This window comes from Rhipicephalus sanguineus, chromosome 10 (genome assembly GCF_013339695.2).
Source record: "Rhipicephalus sanguineus isolate Rsan-2018 chromosome 10, BIME_Rsan_1.4, whole genome shotgun sequence".
NCBI lineage: Eukaryota > Metazoa > Arthropoda > Arachnida > Ixodida > Ixodidae > Rhipicephalus > Rhipicephalus sanguineus.
The window spans coordinates 76,778,759-76,797,984 of record NC_051185.1 but is presented as its reverse complement, the minus strand read 5'-3'; the positions used below and the strand labels follow the sequence as shown (position 1 = coordinate 76,797,984).

At 47.0% G+C, this 19,226-nt stretch overlaps 1 protein-coding gene across 1 annotated transcript in view; it reads right to left on the bottom strand.

Moving 5' to 3' along the window:
• The window catches only part of LOC119406751 (cytochrome P450 2J6-like), a 43,707-nt gene extending 28,291 nt beyond the window's left edge, over positions 1-15,416 (bottom strand). Inside the window, exons 1-2 of the mRNA XM_037673483.2 lie at positions 15,178-15,416; positions 8,227-8,521 (exon numbers count right to left, since the gene is read on the bottom strand). Of these exons, the coding sequence (XP_037529411.1) occupies positions 8,227-8,444 (218 nt within the window). The 5' untranslated portion in view covers positions 8,445-8,521; positions 15,178-15,416. The remainder of the gene's footprint in view (positions 1-8,226; positions 8,522-15,177) is intronic.
• Between the last annotated feature and the right edge of the window lie 3,810 nt (positions 15,417-19,226).

Genomic DNA, 19,226 nt, shown 5'->3' with positions numbered 1-19,226 from the left:
TGTCCGACGGCAAAGGGCTGCGAGCCCGCCCGGCCCGGCCCGACGTACGAAAACACAATCCCGGGCCCGGCCCGGCCCGGCTTTTTGAAGGTTCGCTGTGAAAACAAAACATCGTTTTCCGGTAATTTGGCATTTTATTGAACATATCAAATGCGATCAAACGACACACGACGAACCGTCTCTATTACACAGATTACAAATTACAAGTAGACGGCCTCGTGCCAGCAACAATGGAGTTCGCTCGCCAAAGCCGCCACGTGTATGGGGTATGCCCATGCAAGCGTCAGCTTGCACGAAGGCGATCTACGTCGGGTCGCAGTCGCGTGCATTTTCACTCATATGGGATTTGGCCTTAAATCTAGCGCGAACAGTCGCGTGGCGCCGTCACTAGCTCAGGTGGTGTTACTGCTCCGTTTGTCGGAGTGCAACAGAGGCAGTGCTTTACCTGCTCCCTTTTTGTTTAAAGTAGCGAATGGAAAGGAAAAGCGGTAAAAGGCGGTCGCGGAAAAGGCGCTGCATGCGTACCGGAAAACAGTTCCCGCTGATTCTCTATATTTCGGGCTTGAGTCGGGCTTTGCGCCGGGCCCGAGCCCGGCCCGATAAAACTACAAGTAGCCCGAGCCCGGCCCGGGCCCGAGGTAAAAATACGTCGGCCCGCCCGAGCCCGGCCCGCGGGCCGGGTCGGGCTCGGGCTTTCGGGCTACCCGGAGCCCGTGCACACCTCTAATCACGACGACTAACGTCTATGTCAAATGATTAAAAAACCCTTGTGGTAGCTGTAGTAGCTAACGGTAAAAGCGTAATCAGAGAACGAGCTGTGATAGCCAAAAGAGCGTCGCATATTGGACGCAGAACTTGGTCGCCATCCCGCGGCATGTTAAAATGTGATTGAATACCACGGCTGGACTAGAGGGAAACGCAAAGCGAGTCGTGCCGCCCCGGTAGCCCGGCCGCGATTTTTCCCGGGGCGAGTGCATGAGCGGGGAACGCGGTGTTACAGCCAGGTGAGGCAGGCGCGCGTCGCAGATCTATTTTTGGTTTGGATTAGCGTGCTGCTATGAGAGAGGCCGACGCTTTTACGACGCTTGGGCAAAGATCGCTACCTCCCGGTGTGTTAAGGCATTGACAAAATCTAACTTTTATTGAAAACGCGCCGAATGGGACGGACGTGTAACGCGTTGCAGGTGCTAATCGCGGAGGCTACAGTAATGACGAATTACTTTACTGTACCGCTTTCAGAGGGCAACACCACCCCGCCGAACGGGAGAGTGGTAGATATAAACGGCACGGTTGTAAAGCCTCTAGAGTGTGTGTGTTTTTTTTTAGTATGTAAATAGTCTTGATTTGCAAGGCAATAAAGAAAAAAAAAGTGACCGTGGCGCAGTGGATAGCGTGCCCGCCATCTGTTGTTGCGGACAGAGCGGTCGTGGGTGCGATCCCCGTTGACGGAAATTTTTGCTTTGCCACCTGATCGTGTAAATTTTTTCGACGTCATTTCCGTGACGAAAATACGTCACTGAAATGTTGGTGGACCCCGGAATAAAACACTTTCGTGTTAAAAAGGCAATCTATGTGTAAGCATGCCATCAATAGCACTGCATGATGATGAAATTTGTTTCCTCAATGGTTTCATCACAGACTAAAAAAGCGTACATGTGATCATCGTTTTGTAACCGTTTCTAATCTTTACAGCAACACATGTTTATGTATCCTGTCGCCTATCAATGATGTAAGAGCACGTGATACTTGGTGAAGGTTTAAATAGTGTATGTTTTTTCTAATAAAGTTAGTTGTGAGAAGGCGCTCTGTGGTGTGTAGTCTTTCCATTGTCCTTGTTTTTGCGCCGCCCGTTTCGAAGATGCATAACCAATTCCAACTTGCCCAGAGATCAATTCTTCTTTTGTGGTGCCATAATGTGAACGTGAAGATTAGTATACGGTATATTGTGCACTTCCGTTCCTTTTAATTGCGGCAATCATGAATGACAGTCGATCCTACGCGATCATGCTTACCAACTCAATAGCATAGCTTTATCAACTGGATGGCGCTCAAAGGTCGGGCGATTTCTGGTCGGGTGACCGTCTGCGAAATTGCCCTCAAGGATATAATATTCGTTTGGCATGCACAAGACAACCTCAATCATACGGCGCGGCTACACCGGCATTGGTTACGGCGCCGTAGCGGCGAACTGTTTAGACTGTGTATCTCACAAGCACTTTGCCTTAATTCGTAGCGTCGCCGCGTGTTTAGAAGAATAACGTAGCCTTCTTGACACTATTTACAAGGCATTATTAAGCCGACTCGAAAAAGACTCACGGGGTTCCTTACGCATTCGCAAAGGATGACTCGAAGGCGAAAGCAGTCTTCTTCTTCTCAGTGGGTGTATTGATTCTCCCCCGACCCCTCTCCGATAGCTTTCTGGCCCTCACCGGTTTTTGCACTGCCTCCGTGATCGAGTCACGTTTTACCAAGCGGCAATGTCATGTGACGATGCCGTGTAAGCATCAGGTTATGTGCCGTCGTAGTGACGTCATGATGACGTTGAAATTTCGGCAATTTGTGACGTAATGATGTTGTCTATGGTGGCGCCTTCGCGTGATGTTTTTAAATTCGTGTCGCATGTTTAAGGCTTTCACTTTCAAATATGTGACAATAGGGGTATTCAGCGATTAAGTGCAGTGAAGAAGCACGACAGCCAATTAGGTGTAAGATGTACTCAGCAACAGGAACAGGATATACCTGAACAACGTGAAATAGGGTATTGTACGTGTTTTGTGGTACGTTATATGAGAGTGCTCAGCGATCTTAGAAGCAATGAGATCCATGGTGATCAGCAGTAACCAAACCCTCAGTAGATGCGCTCGACGCGCCGACTCGTGATTAATGGTTTTTTTCTCCTTTTTGCTGTAAGCACGGTTGTGAGAGTAAAAGAATCTGGCCTGTGGCGGAAGGAAATAGTAGTAATTGGACCATTTTAACACGAAAGTGTTTTATGCCGGGGTCCACCACGACTCCACTGACGTATTTCCGTCACGGTTATGACGTTGAAAAATATAAGGACTAACAGTTGGCAAAGACAAAAACCAGCAGGAAAAGTTCCGCCACCGGGAGTCCAACTTTCGACCCCTCGCTCCGCAGCGCGGAGCGAGGGGTCGAAACGATTCGGTCACAGACGGCACGTTCCTTGACATGCTAACGGCGAGCTACTTATACACACCATTTGTTGGTGGCGGTACTCAGAGATCGGTGGTGCATCAGCGTGTTTTCGTTATTACTAGCAAGATGGCGCGAAGGGGTCGAAGAGCACATTTTAATGGTCGTCTTCCCACGCGGATGAGCGCGCGCCTCTACAGGGCGTAGTCGTGTTCGGCTTATCTCGTTGGCGGTGGTGTGTCCGTCTTGCACTCTCACCGCAAGTTTGCGTTGATAGCACGAAGGTCACTTCGCTTACTGCAGCGGCCTCTTTTGCGAAAGGAGCGCGCTGCTTACAAAGAAGTAAGTTGCAACTGTGAGAGTTAAGCCGTGTTCAGACTACGTGCGCAACGTACGAACCGTCGGTAAGGATCATGACCGTAAACGTGAGCAACGTAATGAGCTTGTTCAACCGTTGTTGTGTTTAGCGTAAAATACGTAACGTTTGGGGCGTAAATGTTGGCGGGCCCGCGATATTTACGACAACTACTGATGCGACCGTTACGTGCGACCAATGGGCAAAGCAGTTTTGGTTTTCATTTTCCGTTCATGGGTCTTCCGTCCTCCCAGATACCGCGTCTTCATGCGCGTCTTGAAAGTCATGCAGTAGCGTGTCTGTGCAGTTGGTTTGCCGGTTTTTATTGCGTTGTGTGCCCGTGGCCAGTAACCATGACCCTTACGGAAGCGTCTTCGCTGTGCAGTGATGAAACACTCGTAGAGGTGCGGCAGGGGCTTGGCAGAGGCCCGCACTTTACGACCAGCGTCTTAAATTGCGCCGGCACAAGCAGCTGCAGAACGACGCCTGGCTGGAATGTTGAGAAAGGTTTGAATTTTGCAGCTGAACGATCGTTGACAATGCACGAGCTGCAAAACCTTCAAGCCAAATACTTGCTGCAGCATCTGCCACGAGTCGCGTATTGGTTGCTAAAGACACCGGCATAACTTAGTAGGATACCTTTGTAGCGTTTACTGGTTGTCGCTAAATTTAGAATTTATTTTTTTGCGCATCCCCTTTTGTCCAGCCAGCCCAGCCAAGGCAAAATACGCGAACCTTGCTAGGCTGCAACAATTGTAGCGAGGGCGCAACGCACTTTCAAAACGGTTATTGACCCGTCGTAAAAAATGTACCTTACCGAAAAGCTCAATGTGAGCGTTCTAGGTCGTTAGCAACGCAAACGGACGGTGCAGCTGTTACGCGATACGACACTTGCGACAGATGTGACTGTAGTCTGAACCCGGCTTTAGTTCCCCCTCACCCTGTGTATGTTCGTTCCGTGCAGTGCTGGGCAGTATCGAAGATACACGTATCTTAGATACTATCTTAGATACGCTATGAGTATCTTGTATCTGTATCGCGATACGTCTCGAAAGATGAGTATCTGTATCTGTATTTCCGATACACTCGATAATGTATCGTGTATCTTAAGATACAAGATACTTCTATCGCAACACAACCGTGCGAAACAATAATCACTGGCCAAGTTCCACTTCTCAAGCTGGTACTGGTGCCACTAAGTCATCTGAACAAGTCTAAGGGCTGTGATGCAATTTTTTTTTCCGCCAGAGTCCTCCAGTGAGGGCAGATGATTACGAAGACAAGCACGTGGACGTCTACTCCCGGCCCGCGTACCTTTTCTTTTCTCGGCTTTTTTTTGCCTTTTAGTTGCGCCAGTGCCGCGACACTTGCTCTTAGCTACTGCCTGCGCCGCATACTCCACTGCGTGCAGCGTCTATCGCGCAAATTCTGACGTTGCTACAGTGTCGTTATTGAAGATTCTCTTGCGTCTTGCTCCGTAACGAAATGTGATGCGTGCAAGAGTGGGGTTGCTTTGTGTCTCGTGGATTTTACATATCAGCGATTTGAAGGATCTCGTGGATGTAAAGCTTGACTTGCATGCAATGAATTAACTTATATGCAAATAAGATACGCCAACAACTATAGCACCACTGGTACTGATGCTAGATCTGAAGAGCAAGCGTTTACCTAACAGAAAATATCTTGGCGTACCGTATTTTTCGCTTCCTGCTACATTTATTCAAATAATTTATGAAATCATAACTTGATTATTAGCGCAAATGCTTTTTTTGCTGTCATTTTGCATCCCATACATTACCTAGGTCTCTGTACTGTTTTTCTGGTCTGGTCACTGCAGTATGACATTTGTAACGCCTTCCAAGAAGAAGTTCTCTGCTTTATTCTTCTGTCTGCTTCATATTTCTACTACTGTTTACCAATTTACACGTTGCCAAGACGATTTTGAAAACAAATATATAATTACCTAGGCGTCCCTTGAGTTACAGTACAAAGCATTGTGCTTATCGCTTAGGAAAACAGCGAAACTGAGTTTACATTATACTAATGGAAATCATTAGGAGCCACCTTAAAGGACCCCTGACAGCGAAATTTTTGTTGGTGACTTTTTTGCTGTAATTTGTAGCTTTGTGTCTGGTAATCTCTAAATTAAATCGTAAATGCTCTAGCGTATCGTACAACTAATTCTAGCGTAGTTAATTGTGACCATTTTAGCATCACTTCAAAACGCCCGCCTAAAAACCACAGGAAACAGGCGCCCCATGCGGGGGAGCGTCAAAGACCACGTGCACTCAAGCTGTGGTGACGTTGACAGCGCGGTTTTCAAATCGGGACCCCGCGCGCGGTAGAGATTGAAAGTATGTGGGTGCCTCGGTATGGGTTAAACCTGTTAAGCGCGTGTCCCCTCACGAAAACTACCTCGAGAGCAGCCCGACAACAGAGCCAGAGGGGTGAGGAACAATAGGCCTCTCCGGGTGCCAGTCGTCGTATTGTGCACGTGCGCCCAGCAAACCTTCTGTGACGTCCACAATACTTGCTTTACTCGTGGAACGTCACACGGGGCCTCTATCTACGTCATACCAGGATGTCGCAAGGTGCAGCCAACTCAAGTGAGCACTCACGCTTACTTTAAAACCAAATTAAGATATCTTAAAGGCAACGTTCGTCACTAATAATCGGTCACATGTGCCCCCGTATACAGGAAAGTCAAATAACACAAAGATCTCGAGGTTTCAATTTTGGTGTCAGGGGTCCTTTAAAGATGTTAGGAAGGGGATTCGAGAAACGTTGTTTTACTGAATGCTCCGTTTTACTCGTGAGCGCCCCCACAAGCCGTTTCAGGCAATTTCCCATAGGCACTGAATTTTCTATTGTCTTAATAGGTAAGTTGACGATACTTCATGCTCATAGCTATTAAGGGCGCCGTCTGTATTGTGTTCCTGTACTCATTCAATGTGAATGTTTGATACAGAACCACCTCTCTACTTTACTTATACTAGTTTTCCTGTTTTAGGCCTCCTTAAATATTTTTCGTATTACTAATCGCCACCTAATGGGAGCTATAAGCGGCGATAGCGCGAATAACGGCGGTGTCCTCCGACGCTTTGTGCAACTACAGTACGTCTGAGACGTCTCTGTGTTGCACATGTTTTCTCGTTGAAGAAAAATTGCTAAAAGATTACACGTTAGTGAGTATATCAACAAAGAATCCTTTACGCCAGCAGATAAGTAGAATATGAAAATGCTTTGCTGTTTTACGTCATCTACGTATACACCAGGGGTCTCAAACTCAGCTTACAGCCAGCGGGCCACAGTCGCGAAATTTAATTCGAAGCGCCGGGACAGTGAAGATGGTGGGAGAGAGTTTGAACATGACGTTGCCATTCGAAAGGAAGCCTTTCCCATGTCTTATATATAGGTAATTTCTGAAGGGGATTCGGAGTCAGGATTCGAGAAACATCGATACCGATGTGCACAACGAGTGAATTCTGGACGCGGATTCTGAGATATAGAGTTTTTGTTCCACGGTTATGTTTCAGCACATAGTGACCACATGTTCCTCACGAAAGGAAAGCTTGAGACCTGTCATGTCTGTGTAGCTTACGAACATACTTATCTAGAAAATAAAAACAAATGGGACGAAGACGGTCATGTGTGCGGGCGGGGCCGCTAGTGAAAAGTCTCAAATGCCTAGTATGTATACACCATGCGTCCCCCCCCCCCAAACAAAAAAAAATGTCGCTACCAGCGTTGTTGCTGCTGTACACCTGCCCGGATATACGGTATTGTACACACTGTCTTTTACGGACAAGGTAAAAGTCTACACCGGTATTTGAGCCGTCGTGCGAAGGTTTCTTATAAAAGTTATTGTGATTATATGGCAACCCGCTAGCTGGTCGGCAAGCTGAGCAGCGACACCCAATAATTGCAAAAATGACAAGCAAAGAACCGCTGAGAGCGAACTGTATAAAGAGTTGTCCTGTGAAGAAGCGAAAACAAACCGCAATAAGTTGTTTTGGAAGGAAACTAATGTTCTTTGAGCAAGAAGGGCAAAACTTTTAGATACTAACAGACATTTCATTAAAGTGAAACAAAATAGGTCGCAGTTAGGAAATTTTCAAGAAGACATTTTCGTGCATAGGCGTTCGCTGCTACCTTATATGCATCTATAATAACATATTAGAGAATGTATCGAAGTATCTTAAGATACAATTGCCAAGTATCGTATCGGATACAATTATTGCGGTAGTATCTTGTATCTGTATCTCCAATACTTCTTGCCTGAGTATCTTGTATCGTATCGCGATACAATTTCAAAGTATCTTTGCCCAGCCCTGGTTCCGTGCAACCTTTCTGCTTGAGCAGCGCGTTGCACGTTTCTAGCTGCTTGCCGTTCATCGCGTGACATTAGAATTTGTTGCTGTAGCATTCATTCCTTCGCGCTTCGGACAAAAGAGTGCACAACAAATGCTCAACTACGTCTGTGAAGGCATGTTTCACTTTCGTGTTATACCGATTCCTATGATAGAGTAATCAGACACCAGTTTTTTGTTCGTGCGGCGGTGAAGCAGCATTGACAATTTCCCTAGTTTCTGGTTACTGCCTACCTCTAACGTCCGCCTACATCCTTCAAGCGTTCTCCACTGTTGTGGTCGAACGCAACTATATAACGTCTTAGAATCACTTCGTGCATCTTATTCAAATGTGTTTGCAAAACTCACCCGAATATATTGCCGTATTTCTTCCTAAGCGAGTCAACCTCCAAGTGCCCAGCCTTGAACATGAAAGGCAGATAACCCAGTAATGGAAAGCCACGAGGGCCTGGTGGTAAGTCGCGCCGCAATACCCTTTTCAGCACTTGCCATGCATCTTGCATTAGAACTGCGGCCAGTCCAGCGATGAGACTCACGAAAACGTAAATCCAAACTGCGCCAAGCATTTCTATATTGTTGGCTGCAAGCTACAGAAGCGCTGCTCCCTTATGTCTTTGTGGTCCACTCGCGTTGTCCAGCTGCACTGAAAAAAAGAAAAGAAACCCTGCCACTTTAGCACACAGGAGGGTCAAAGCGAGATCGTTAGTACGTGGCATCAACATCAAGTTCATTCTACACACTTTTTCTTTAGAAAAATCTCAGGGCAGCTACGCATTGGTATTGCGAAGATAAATAAAACGGGGGAGCTAGTGGTCTTCCTTTCATTCTTCTTCTCCTCCTCACCCTAACTTCTCCTTCCCCTTTGCTATAATACTCTGACTATGCTCTGATTTACTCTCTTCTCATTCCCTCCTCCCAGCCCTCACTTGCATCTGCCATCAGTTGCTATACTATGCAATACATGGCTAGGCTATGTTTCACAATCTGCCCTCCTCTTTTCCCTCCCCCTTGCCCTCATATCAGTTGTCACCCTCGCTTTCCGTTCCCAGCCCCTCTACATACTCACCATACATGGCTATGCTATGATTTAACCTCTCCCCTCCTCCCTGCTCTCTTCGTCACCCTCACTCACTCCTCCTCACGTTCACTTCCCTTTCCCACCTCATGCTATACTATACAAGACTATGCTATGCTATAGAAGGCTAGCTATGCGCTATACCAAGTATTGGTATATATCACGCTACTGAAGCGGTCGTGAGTGCACCAAAACAGTGTCGCGTAATTCGTGCCATTCATGACATAGATATCATTATTTGTGCGTTACTACCTGCCATTTATGTTTGTCTACAGTCTTGTCAGGTAGTAAAAATTTTGGTATATATCCACTTTATGGCACGGCTTCGAGAGTCCCAAGACCATGTCATTTAAATCATGCCGTACGTGTTAATAATATCACGATTTGCCTGTTGCGAGCTCTCATGTACGTTCGCCATACACTGATGTGACACCATACCAATTTTGATGCGTATCATTTGAACGAAACACCGCGAGAGCACCAAGATCATGGCATGTAAACCATGCCGTTCATGACATGCATGTCATTGTTTTCATATTTCAACCTGCCATTTTTTGTTCATTATGTCATCTAACACCGCACCAGTTTGCTCAACGAAACGGCCACGAGAGCACAAAGTCGTTGGTGGCTAGATAGATACGCTCAAAGTGTCAGATGTTCGCTAAGAAATGATTTGCATTTAACAAAAGGGTATGAGACTGAGCATGTAGGCATGCCTTCATGATCAAAATGATGACACAGAAAGAACAGTCAAGACCAAGCGCTGTCTTTGCGCTTGGTCCTTTCTGTTATTTCTTTGTCGTCATTTTTCGCGCTGTTTTGCAGTCTAGCGAAAAACGTGCTTATATATGGTGAAGTTGAAACTGCGGTGCCTATTTGCACTGTTAAATATATTCTTTACAAAAGCGCTTAAATTTACGAATAGGTTAAACTCAGTAAATTTTATATGTTTGTTTTAATACTATTGTAATTTAGTTCTATAAAAAAAGATATTTAGGAAGATAATGATCAAGATGAGGACTCCTTAGTTTAGCTTAGCTGTCATGGTTTAGTTATTTTTCCTTGCCAGTTTTTTTCGATTGCTTTCTTATAAAAGTAACACTCATACAGCTCCACACACGAATAATCCGGGTTCTCTAACAATCACTTTCATTCACGTTCGTCACCTTTCGATTGCGGTGGTCGCTTTGAACCACACCGGAACTTTCCTAGGATGATTGCTGCCTTACATGATTGTGCAGTTGGAAAAAGAAACTCATCGCACACGTTTGCAAGAATCATTTGTGGCGTTTTATAGATGCCATTGTACAACTATTCGTGAGTACGTATCTTAACCTTCGGAGAGCAGACCTCTTTAATCACACTTTCGCTACGTTGCCATTCACACACTCTGTTATACTTTAGGGCGAACAAACAGGCTGAAAACTAATGCTCTGAACCTGAACGACTCTGCACAGGTACATACCACAGGGTTTAGGCTGTCGCGTGCGGGCGTACTGAGGCACCCACGACGATGAGGTCAGCGGAGGTGCGTGCAGGGCGAGCGCTTGGGCATCTAAATAAATCAGTTGGTTTTCGTACGTCAGTGTAGCAGCATCGTTCTTCTTTTACCTATCCGCTACAGTGGTGACTACGGACCATGGAACACAACGTTCCTGAAGTTTCCACCGGGTTGCTACGGAACACCGACTCCGCCGAGTCCACGCTACCGTCGATGGGCCACTACGCAGTGCGACTGCCTCAGTTCTGGCCGGAGCATCCATACATTTGGTTTGCGCAAGTAGAGGCCCGATTTCAAGTATCTAATGTTGCCTCACAGCAAGCAAAGTATGGCCACTTACTTGGCGCTTTGCCCCACGATCTTGCACACGAGTTGTGCGACGCCCTATCGGCGCCACTAAGACGCCCTATGACACGTTGAAGAAGGCAATCCTTGAGCGCACGGCAATTTCAGAGCGAAGGCGGTCGCAAGTGCTCCTGTCACCAACTGAGCTCGGAGATCGCCGTCCTTCACGCTTCTCAGGCAGATGCAAGCCCTTCTCTGCGTTCGAGCCTCATCTTTTGACGAAGTGCTACTAAAGGAACTGTTCATTCAGCGTTTGCCACCCATGATTCAGATGGTTTGGACAACAGCGTCGGAGCTGTATCTCTCTTCTTTGGCCACCCTCGCCGACGAGGTATATGAAATAGCCCTTTCTCAGCTACCCGTACCTGATACAAGTTCCGAGAGTCGCACATCTACCACGCTTGCAGCGACGTTGCCGGCCAGTCGGTCGTCAACCCCGAATACTTCCTCGTCAAGGCAAGATGACATTACTGACCTTCGCGCCGACATTCAGTGGCTCACAGATCTCATAGCGAGCAACCTCACCACAACGGCTGACGACGCTTCAGTGCGACACTTCAGACAGGAACAACGCTTCAGCCGATCTCGACCTAATTCGCCAGCGCGTTTCCGCCCTCCGTCTCCTGCGAACCATTCTTCGGAGTCCCCGCCGCCCTGCTGGTACCACCGACGTTTTGGAGAATCTGCGCGTCGTTGCACACGACCATGTGGCTGGACGGGAAACGGCATCGGGAGCCACTAACGGCGACGAGTGACTCCCGCCTGTCTCCCAGCCGCCTGTTTTTTGTTCAAGACTCCATCTGCGGACTTCGGTTTCTGGTAGACACAGGAGCAGAGGTGAGCGTACTACCCGCTCGTAGCATAGACAAAAACTGTGGGCCAATCATGCAATTACAAGCTGTGAACGGCAGCAAAATAGACGTATACTTCCGCAGGTCCGCCACACCTAATATTGGACTTAGAACATTCACGTGGATTTTTCTAGTCTCTTCTGTCAGTCATGCAATACTCGGTGCCGATTTTCTTGCGCACTACTGCCTCCTAATCCACATGGCAAAGAAACGGATACTAGATTCCACTACTGGATCAAAAGTTTCTGGCGTGGGTTCCTCCATCGAGTCATTCGCTTTCACGATACGGCACGTTGTTCCATAGCCCTACGCCGCATTACTGGACGAGATTCCATCCCTTACCATTGCACCTGACTGGACTAAACCTGTATGCCATAACGTCGAACATAACATCATCACTCGAAGCCCACCATGCCATGCATCACCTCCTTCGCCTAGCACCAGAGAAATTAACCATAGCCACAAACAAATTCGAACATATGCTGGAGATTGGTATCGCTCGTCCTTCATGCAGTGTATGGTCGTCACCTCTACATATGGTACCCAAGAAAAGCGGTGATTGGCGTCCATGTGGACACTATCGTGCTCTGAACGCAGCCACAATTCCCGATAGATACCGCCTGCCAAACATTCAGGATTTTACGGCCAGTCTTCAAGGAGCGAAAATATTTTCCAAGATTCATCTGGCAAAAGCATATCATCAGATTTCCCAAGGCTTCGGAAGATATTCCCAAAACCGCCATCACAACTCCCTTTGGATTGTTTGAATTTCTCCGAATGCCATTTGGCCTCAAGAATGCTGCGCAGAGATTCCAACGATTTATTGTCGTAGTCTTCCGTGGGTTACCATTTATGTTCGCTTACATTGATGACATCCTGGTAGCTAGCTCCTCAAAAGAAATTCGTCACGAACACCTCCGTTTGTTTTTTTATTCGACTTCAGGAGCATGGTCTAGTGATTAATTCGGAGAAGTGCCCCTTCGGTGTGACATCCCTGGAGTTTCTTGGACATATTGTAAACGCTGATGGCACTTCTCCTGTCGCGTGCTGACGTACCGAGGCACCGACGACGACGAGGCAGCGGAGGCGCGTGCAGGGCGAGCGCTTGGGCATCTAAATAAATCAATTGGTTGTTGTTGTTTTTGACCTCTCATCATGGCACATACCCAATGGAGGGGATCGGCCGAGTAGATGGTGAATTCGTCCTATATTTTCTGTAGGTTGTGACTCCTTGTTACGCTATTTGTTTTGAATTAAAGTGCCAATTATGAGTAATGAAAAATGTTAATGCTCATGGAATTTAGCAAGATATTCTTTTAGTCGCAATGATGTATTCCTGAACAGCGAAGAAAACATCCCTGTGGCTGTACCCCAGGGTAACGGCCCCAAAAGAAAGAAGAATGGATTCCGATAATTCCAGGCCCAGTTTTCGAAGAGGTGGTACAAGTATTCGTTTCCTGAATGTGTTGAACCGGCGACATGATATTAAAAAATGACTATCGTTTCTTCCTGATTACAGAAGAGGCACAGAGATGAGTTCACAAAACCTGATCGATGGAAGTAAAAATTCAGGGAAGTAACGCGGCAACGAATTTTTGTTAGGGCAACTTCCATCAACCTTGAATTAGCTAAATCGCTGTGCCAAGGGAATAGAAGGTGCTTGTACTCTGGAGAAGCTGTCAATGCCGAGTCTAATAAGCTTTTTCTAATTGTAAGTGTCCGGAAACGCGCCGTCGTGATTTGAGCTGTTGGCGGGAAAACAGGAATTATCGGTGCAGTCAGCGACGCCTTTACAAGACTGTCCGCCATTTCATTGCAAAAAACACCCTTGTGGCCAGCTACCCAAATTAAATTAATACATTGTAGATGTGCGGGGACCAATATTTTAAAGAGCTTTCTTATAGGTGTGTCACCGGATGTGGAAAGCGAAGAGCACACAGACAATAAATCAGTCATTACTTCCGCTACTGGAATTGAAGTACTTAACTTGCGTAAAGCAAGAATTACTGCCATAAATTCAGCAAGGAATACGGGAATAAAATCCGGCAATCGCAATGAAAAAGACCAATCAAGTTCAGGGCAAAATATTCCGATACCAGATCTTTCCTCAGACTGCGATGCATCCGTTGCAATAAAAACAATCGTACGTCAGTGTAGCAGCATCGTTCTTCTTCTACCTCTCCGCTAAAGGCGAAGGCTGACGAGAGGAGGAACTTAAGCATATCGGGGGCTCCAAGTTAAGCTTTATGTTTTTTTTTTTATTTGAACACTGGGAAGAACGTGGCGTGTTCATTTCCAGATAAGTTATTTATTCAGGGCAACACAGTGGCTTTTCAAGTCACTTTATATTGGCCTAACACTTATTTGTACATTAATGAAACTTCAATCGTCCTTGTATACTCTTCGTTTTTGCTATTGTGCCGTTTATGGCCACTTGCGCCAAGCAGCAGTTACATCTTCCGTAGAAAAACAGCTTGCCTTGTAAATCTGGCTGGTGTTGTCGCTTATGTGCTCCTGGGTGCTTGCGAATTGTGCATTATGTCTTAACGTTGCAAGCAAATTACCCGCGCCCTGTACACGAATCGTTTGTCTTCAGGAAGGTCACGACCAGAAAATGACTTTATTTCGCTAAATACTAAAATACCATGTGCATAATCAGCAACGCTTCAGTAATTATCTTCATTGTGCATACCGATATAAAAATACGGAATGTAGCCTGCGAATACGGACGTTGAATACGCTTGAAATGCTGGGGACACTATATCGATATATCTGTTCTCAAAAGCTGTGAAAGGGTCCACTGGCGTCAGTGGCGTAGGCAGAAATATTTTTGCGGGGGGGGGGGGGGGGCACGCCCTTGACCTGACGTGGGATCCGGGCAGGTAGGTGTGGTCGAGTGTCATCTCGTGCTCTGTAACACAAGGCAGAAAAATATTGGGAGGTACGGGCCCGGTGTGCCCCCCCCCCCCCCGGCTACGCCACTAATAGGCGTTCTACGTATGCATGTGCTTTATGTAGGTAAAACTTCTTTTGTTAACAAGAAACTGGAACAGCAAATCGCTCCAAATTTAACGTAAGTTTTAACATTTGTTCTAAGCTGATATGCCTTGTGAAGCCAGTAGCGCCATTTCTGTGCGTTGAAATATTTGCGCCAGAGCAATCAGCATATATGGTTAGCAAAATCCTGGTATTTCTCAATTATATATTGTAATTTTTGTAAGAAATATCCGCCTCCTCATGTAATTTGTCTAAACGAGTGAATGTGTGTTATAAGCCACATGTCGCTGTAGAAATTTCTTATTGTAAAACACACACAGGCATGAACGCTATACTTCAATCTGGAAAAGTTTGAATTCTGAAGCGTAAAGCGTACTCGTTATCGAAGTTCAATGTATTACTTGCAAATTGCAAAAAAGCGATATTATTGCTCCGAGGTACTGATCGCTGCAAAAAAGCGTTTACACTGGGAAGTTTTGCCTAGGCGATATAGAGGTACACTCTATCGAACCAACACTTGAAACACTCACCACTCTGCCTTTTCCGGCCAACACAATAACACACCACAGTGGGCCTGGCATTCACGATGTGAATGCCGACTGATGTCAGAAATTGGAGCTATTCTCATGTGTTAAGAGAGAAAGAAAGCTACACATATGGAGGCACATGCTGGTTCTATTTATATTTCATGTTTACACCGTTTTGTTTTATTTTTGTGGAAACACTACACAGATGTGGCGCCAGGACAGACCATTCAAACGAGCAGGTGGCCTCCTGCGAACGTCGAGCGTACGGCGTAGCTCACACGCTTGCTTTAAACAAACTTTCGTGTTGGTTAAAGGTATATATACCTTTACATATTTTTTTCCACGGCAGACACATGTATGTTGCTAGGCGGAGCCAGTTAAGCACGGTATATATCGACCTCTGAAAGGCATTTCACATTGTTTCTCATGAGCTTCTTATCAAGAAACTGTCTACTTACGGTGTCGATTCCCACGTGTATACATCCATAAAAGTCTATATATCTTATTTTGTTTATATCACGTACGCATTGGGCCTAAGCACCTTTCGGCTTATAAATCCAGATCTCGTGTTTTGCAGGGTACAACCTTAGGCGTATTATTTTCATCATGTTTCTTAATAATAATGTTGAAGACGATATAAAATTTACCTTGAAGTAAAGTAGCACCTCATTGCGAATAATCAGGGGAAGATGCGAATTCAATCGCAGAATGGTGGGCTATATTGGTGACGAAATAAAACTATTCCCTTCAGCGCCCCAATCAAAAAAGCCCGGCCTGCGCACAACGCGCAGTACAGTTAGAGCGAAAGCTCGAAGAGCGGCTTTCCTAGAGCCCGTTACACACACTCTTGGGGCATGTTTAATAAAAGAACTAATGCAAGGTATCCACTACGCCATAAATCATAATTTTTGCGAAATAGGGAAGCTCCCGTTATGCCACTCTTACGTCTTTCAGCGAATAAGCGAGGCACCCGCTACACATGTTTGAGGCATTGCGTGCACTTTGTTGATGCTGCATGTGGCCGGTGATAATGAGGACTTATGGCTGAGTAGGTTTTAGTGGGTGGTAAGCTGTAAACCGCACACTCGTTGCTCAGTTATCATTGTGTGACCCCTGGTCGTTATCTTACTCTTCTTTCACGCTATATTACATATTTTAACGCAATTTCTTGCCCGATATGACTCTTGTATAGGGTCTTTTTGCAAAGGAGTTTCAAGCACCATCGTGGTTCTGCAGTGGAACACTCGACTGCCACGCAGAGTGCCCGGGTTCACATCCCATCCGATCCTGGATATTTTTTATTAATTTCTTCTGTTCTTATTTCGAGCGATAGCGGTTACGGACACCGGCGGCGGACAACTAGGGCGCTGTTCTTGCGATAATATCTTTCGCTGTAAAAAAGTGCGCAGCTTGCACTGAGTGGCGCAACGCTGGAACCATGCCCGGAGCTAGTGTTGGACCTAGCTAAATTTGGCTAGTAATGCCGAACTTTTGCTAGAAATGCGAAGTTTTTTCCAATAGTACTAAGTATGGCTAGACTTGGCTAGACATGTCACGTGAGTGCCTGTTATGTGATGTTGGAATTTTAGTCGCGTGACTAGCTGTTACGTGATTTTTGGCGGGAATATGTCACGTGTCTAGATGTTATGTGGTTTATAGTGGGAACATTTCCCGTGACAAGCTAAACGCGATGTTGCGTGATTTTAGCCACGTGACTAAATGTTACGTAATTTTCGTCACGTCCCTAGATATTGCGTGGTGCGTGATTTTAGTCACGCTAGTAGTTACGTGATGTTACATGCTTCTCGTCACCTCACTAGTTACGTGATGAAGAATTATGGCTGAGCCCTTTGTAATGGGTTGGAAGCTTTAAACGACCATCATCGTTATGCACTTCGCTTTTTGTGAAGCCTGGTTGTTATTTAGCTCTTCTAACATGCTGTATTACATATGTTAACGTGATTCTTTCCTGTATAGGCTCTTTTTCCAAAGGCATTTGAAACACCGGCCTGGTTCTGTGGTAGAACCCTCAACTGCCACGCGTATGGCTCGTGTTCAAATCGCATCCTATACAGGGTCTTTTTTTTTCTCATTTCGTTTTTTAAATGGGAAGCATCTCTTAGCACACCTAAGGTGCTTTGGCCGTTTCCATCTACCTATCTATGTATGTAGCCGCCTACGCCTGGGCGCTCCCCTTGTCGTCTTGGTATAGCAGGGGATTAGCGTATGACGAACACGATGGTCATGACATGAGCAACGCAAAATGAATGCTGCGTACGTCTTCGAACCGTTTACCTCAGTCACGTGTGGCATATACCCGCATACCACCGCTCTTATTGCCACACACGCTCCTTTCCTTCTATGTTTTATGTTACCGGCCCATTGCACGTGTAGCATCTGCCTTGCGCTAAGCGCATCAGAATGTCTGGAAAGATTCGAGATTGTAGTAGATCATTTTTAGATGCGAAGTATCTTAAGGCGGAGCTCAATCCCATGGTGGTGTGCGGCGTGACCACCCTTACTGCGCATGCGCATACCGTCTACACACACCTCCTCTCCACCCCCCCCCACCATTCCCCCTGTCATCTACCCTCTCCCATGTCCCCTCTCCACTTTCCCTCTCCCCTCCCCTCTCCACTCCCCCTTTCCACTCTTCCTCTGAAACGCGGGCTAGACATGCCGAAATTCTCTCCTGCGCAACGCCGCGATGAGCTCGAGCGCATGCGCGTCCCCTCCCCTTCTCTGTCCTCTCCTACGGTACCCCCTCTCGCCCGCCTGTCGAACGCGTTCCCCGCTCGCCCTGTGAGAATTAACGGCCAGGCTAGATGGAAGATACGACGCGCGTAGCGTCGCTCTTCACGTTCCACGACGCGAGCTCGGTAGCATGCCCAACGAACGCCAACGGAACGCGATCGTGCAAGTGCTCCGGCTTCGCATCTACTCATGGTCCCCTTTAGGGGGAGATGGTGTAATTTTTTAAAGATTGCGCACATGACGCGAATAGTCAAGATTATTCCAGAGCTTGCGCGACCACCAGTGTGAAGGCTGGAAAGTTCGATGCGTGATTTATACAAGACGGCGCATCCCAGCGATGTTCACTTTATCGACGGCCAATGCTCTGTTCACCGCTATTAGAGTACACTGTTTATTGCTGTTGTTTGACTTTTTCGGTTCCCGTCAACAAGTTCGGCCAAATAAAAAAGTTTCATCTTGGACACGCCGACTGCGAGCCAGCCGCAGACAGCAAGGTCTCCCACCAGAATACGGACTCCTACCGGACAAGCCAAGACCCACGGCAACGAAGCAACAGGAACGATGACTGCCGCAGTGTCCCCTACAGTGATCGTGATGCCGCCCAGGGAGCCGCCGACCTTCCGGGGTTTGCCATGTGAAGACCCCGAAACTTGGCTCGAGAGCTTCGAAAGTCTCAACATTTAATAACAGGAACTCGTCGCCAGGCCGCTATGTTTGACCGCAGCGCCGCCATTATCCTGGCCCAACCCGGGGCCGGTCGCCTAGCCCGTATCCGGAAAACTAAGGGCAGCAACCGATGTATGTGCGCTTGCTGTACGACGAAATACCGAAGATCATCCAGCGACAACGCCGCGACGAAATCGTAAGAAGACGACGCAAACCAGACTGAGCACTGACGACGAAACCTCGGGGCCTGAAGGCCTGTCGACGCGACGTAGAAGCAGCGGGACAACCGACCTAACCGTGCCCCAACGCCGCGACCTAACCGCAACGCAAGACGACGGACAAGCGGCCTCGACGTACTATTCGATGGCCATAACGTCACCGCCCTCTGTCGACACCGGAGCCGACTATTGCGTCGTCAGTGGAGCGTTCGCCACAAGCTTGAAAAACGTTAGAACTGCTTGGCAAGGCCCTGAAATCCGGACCGCTGGAGGCCATCTAATAACGCCGGCTGGAGTAGGCACCGCAAGAGTAACCATCGATAACCGAACTTATCCTGCGAGCTTTGTAATCTTATAACATTGCTCCAGGGATGTGATACTCGGGATGGACTTCCTAAGCCACCGCGGCGCCGT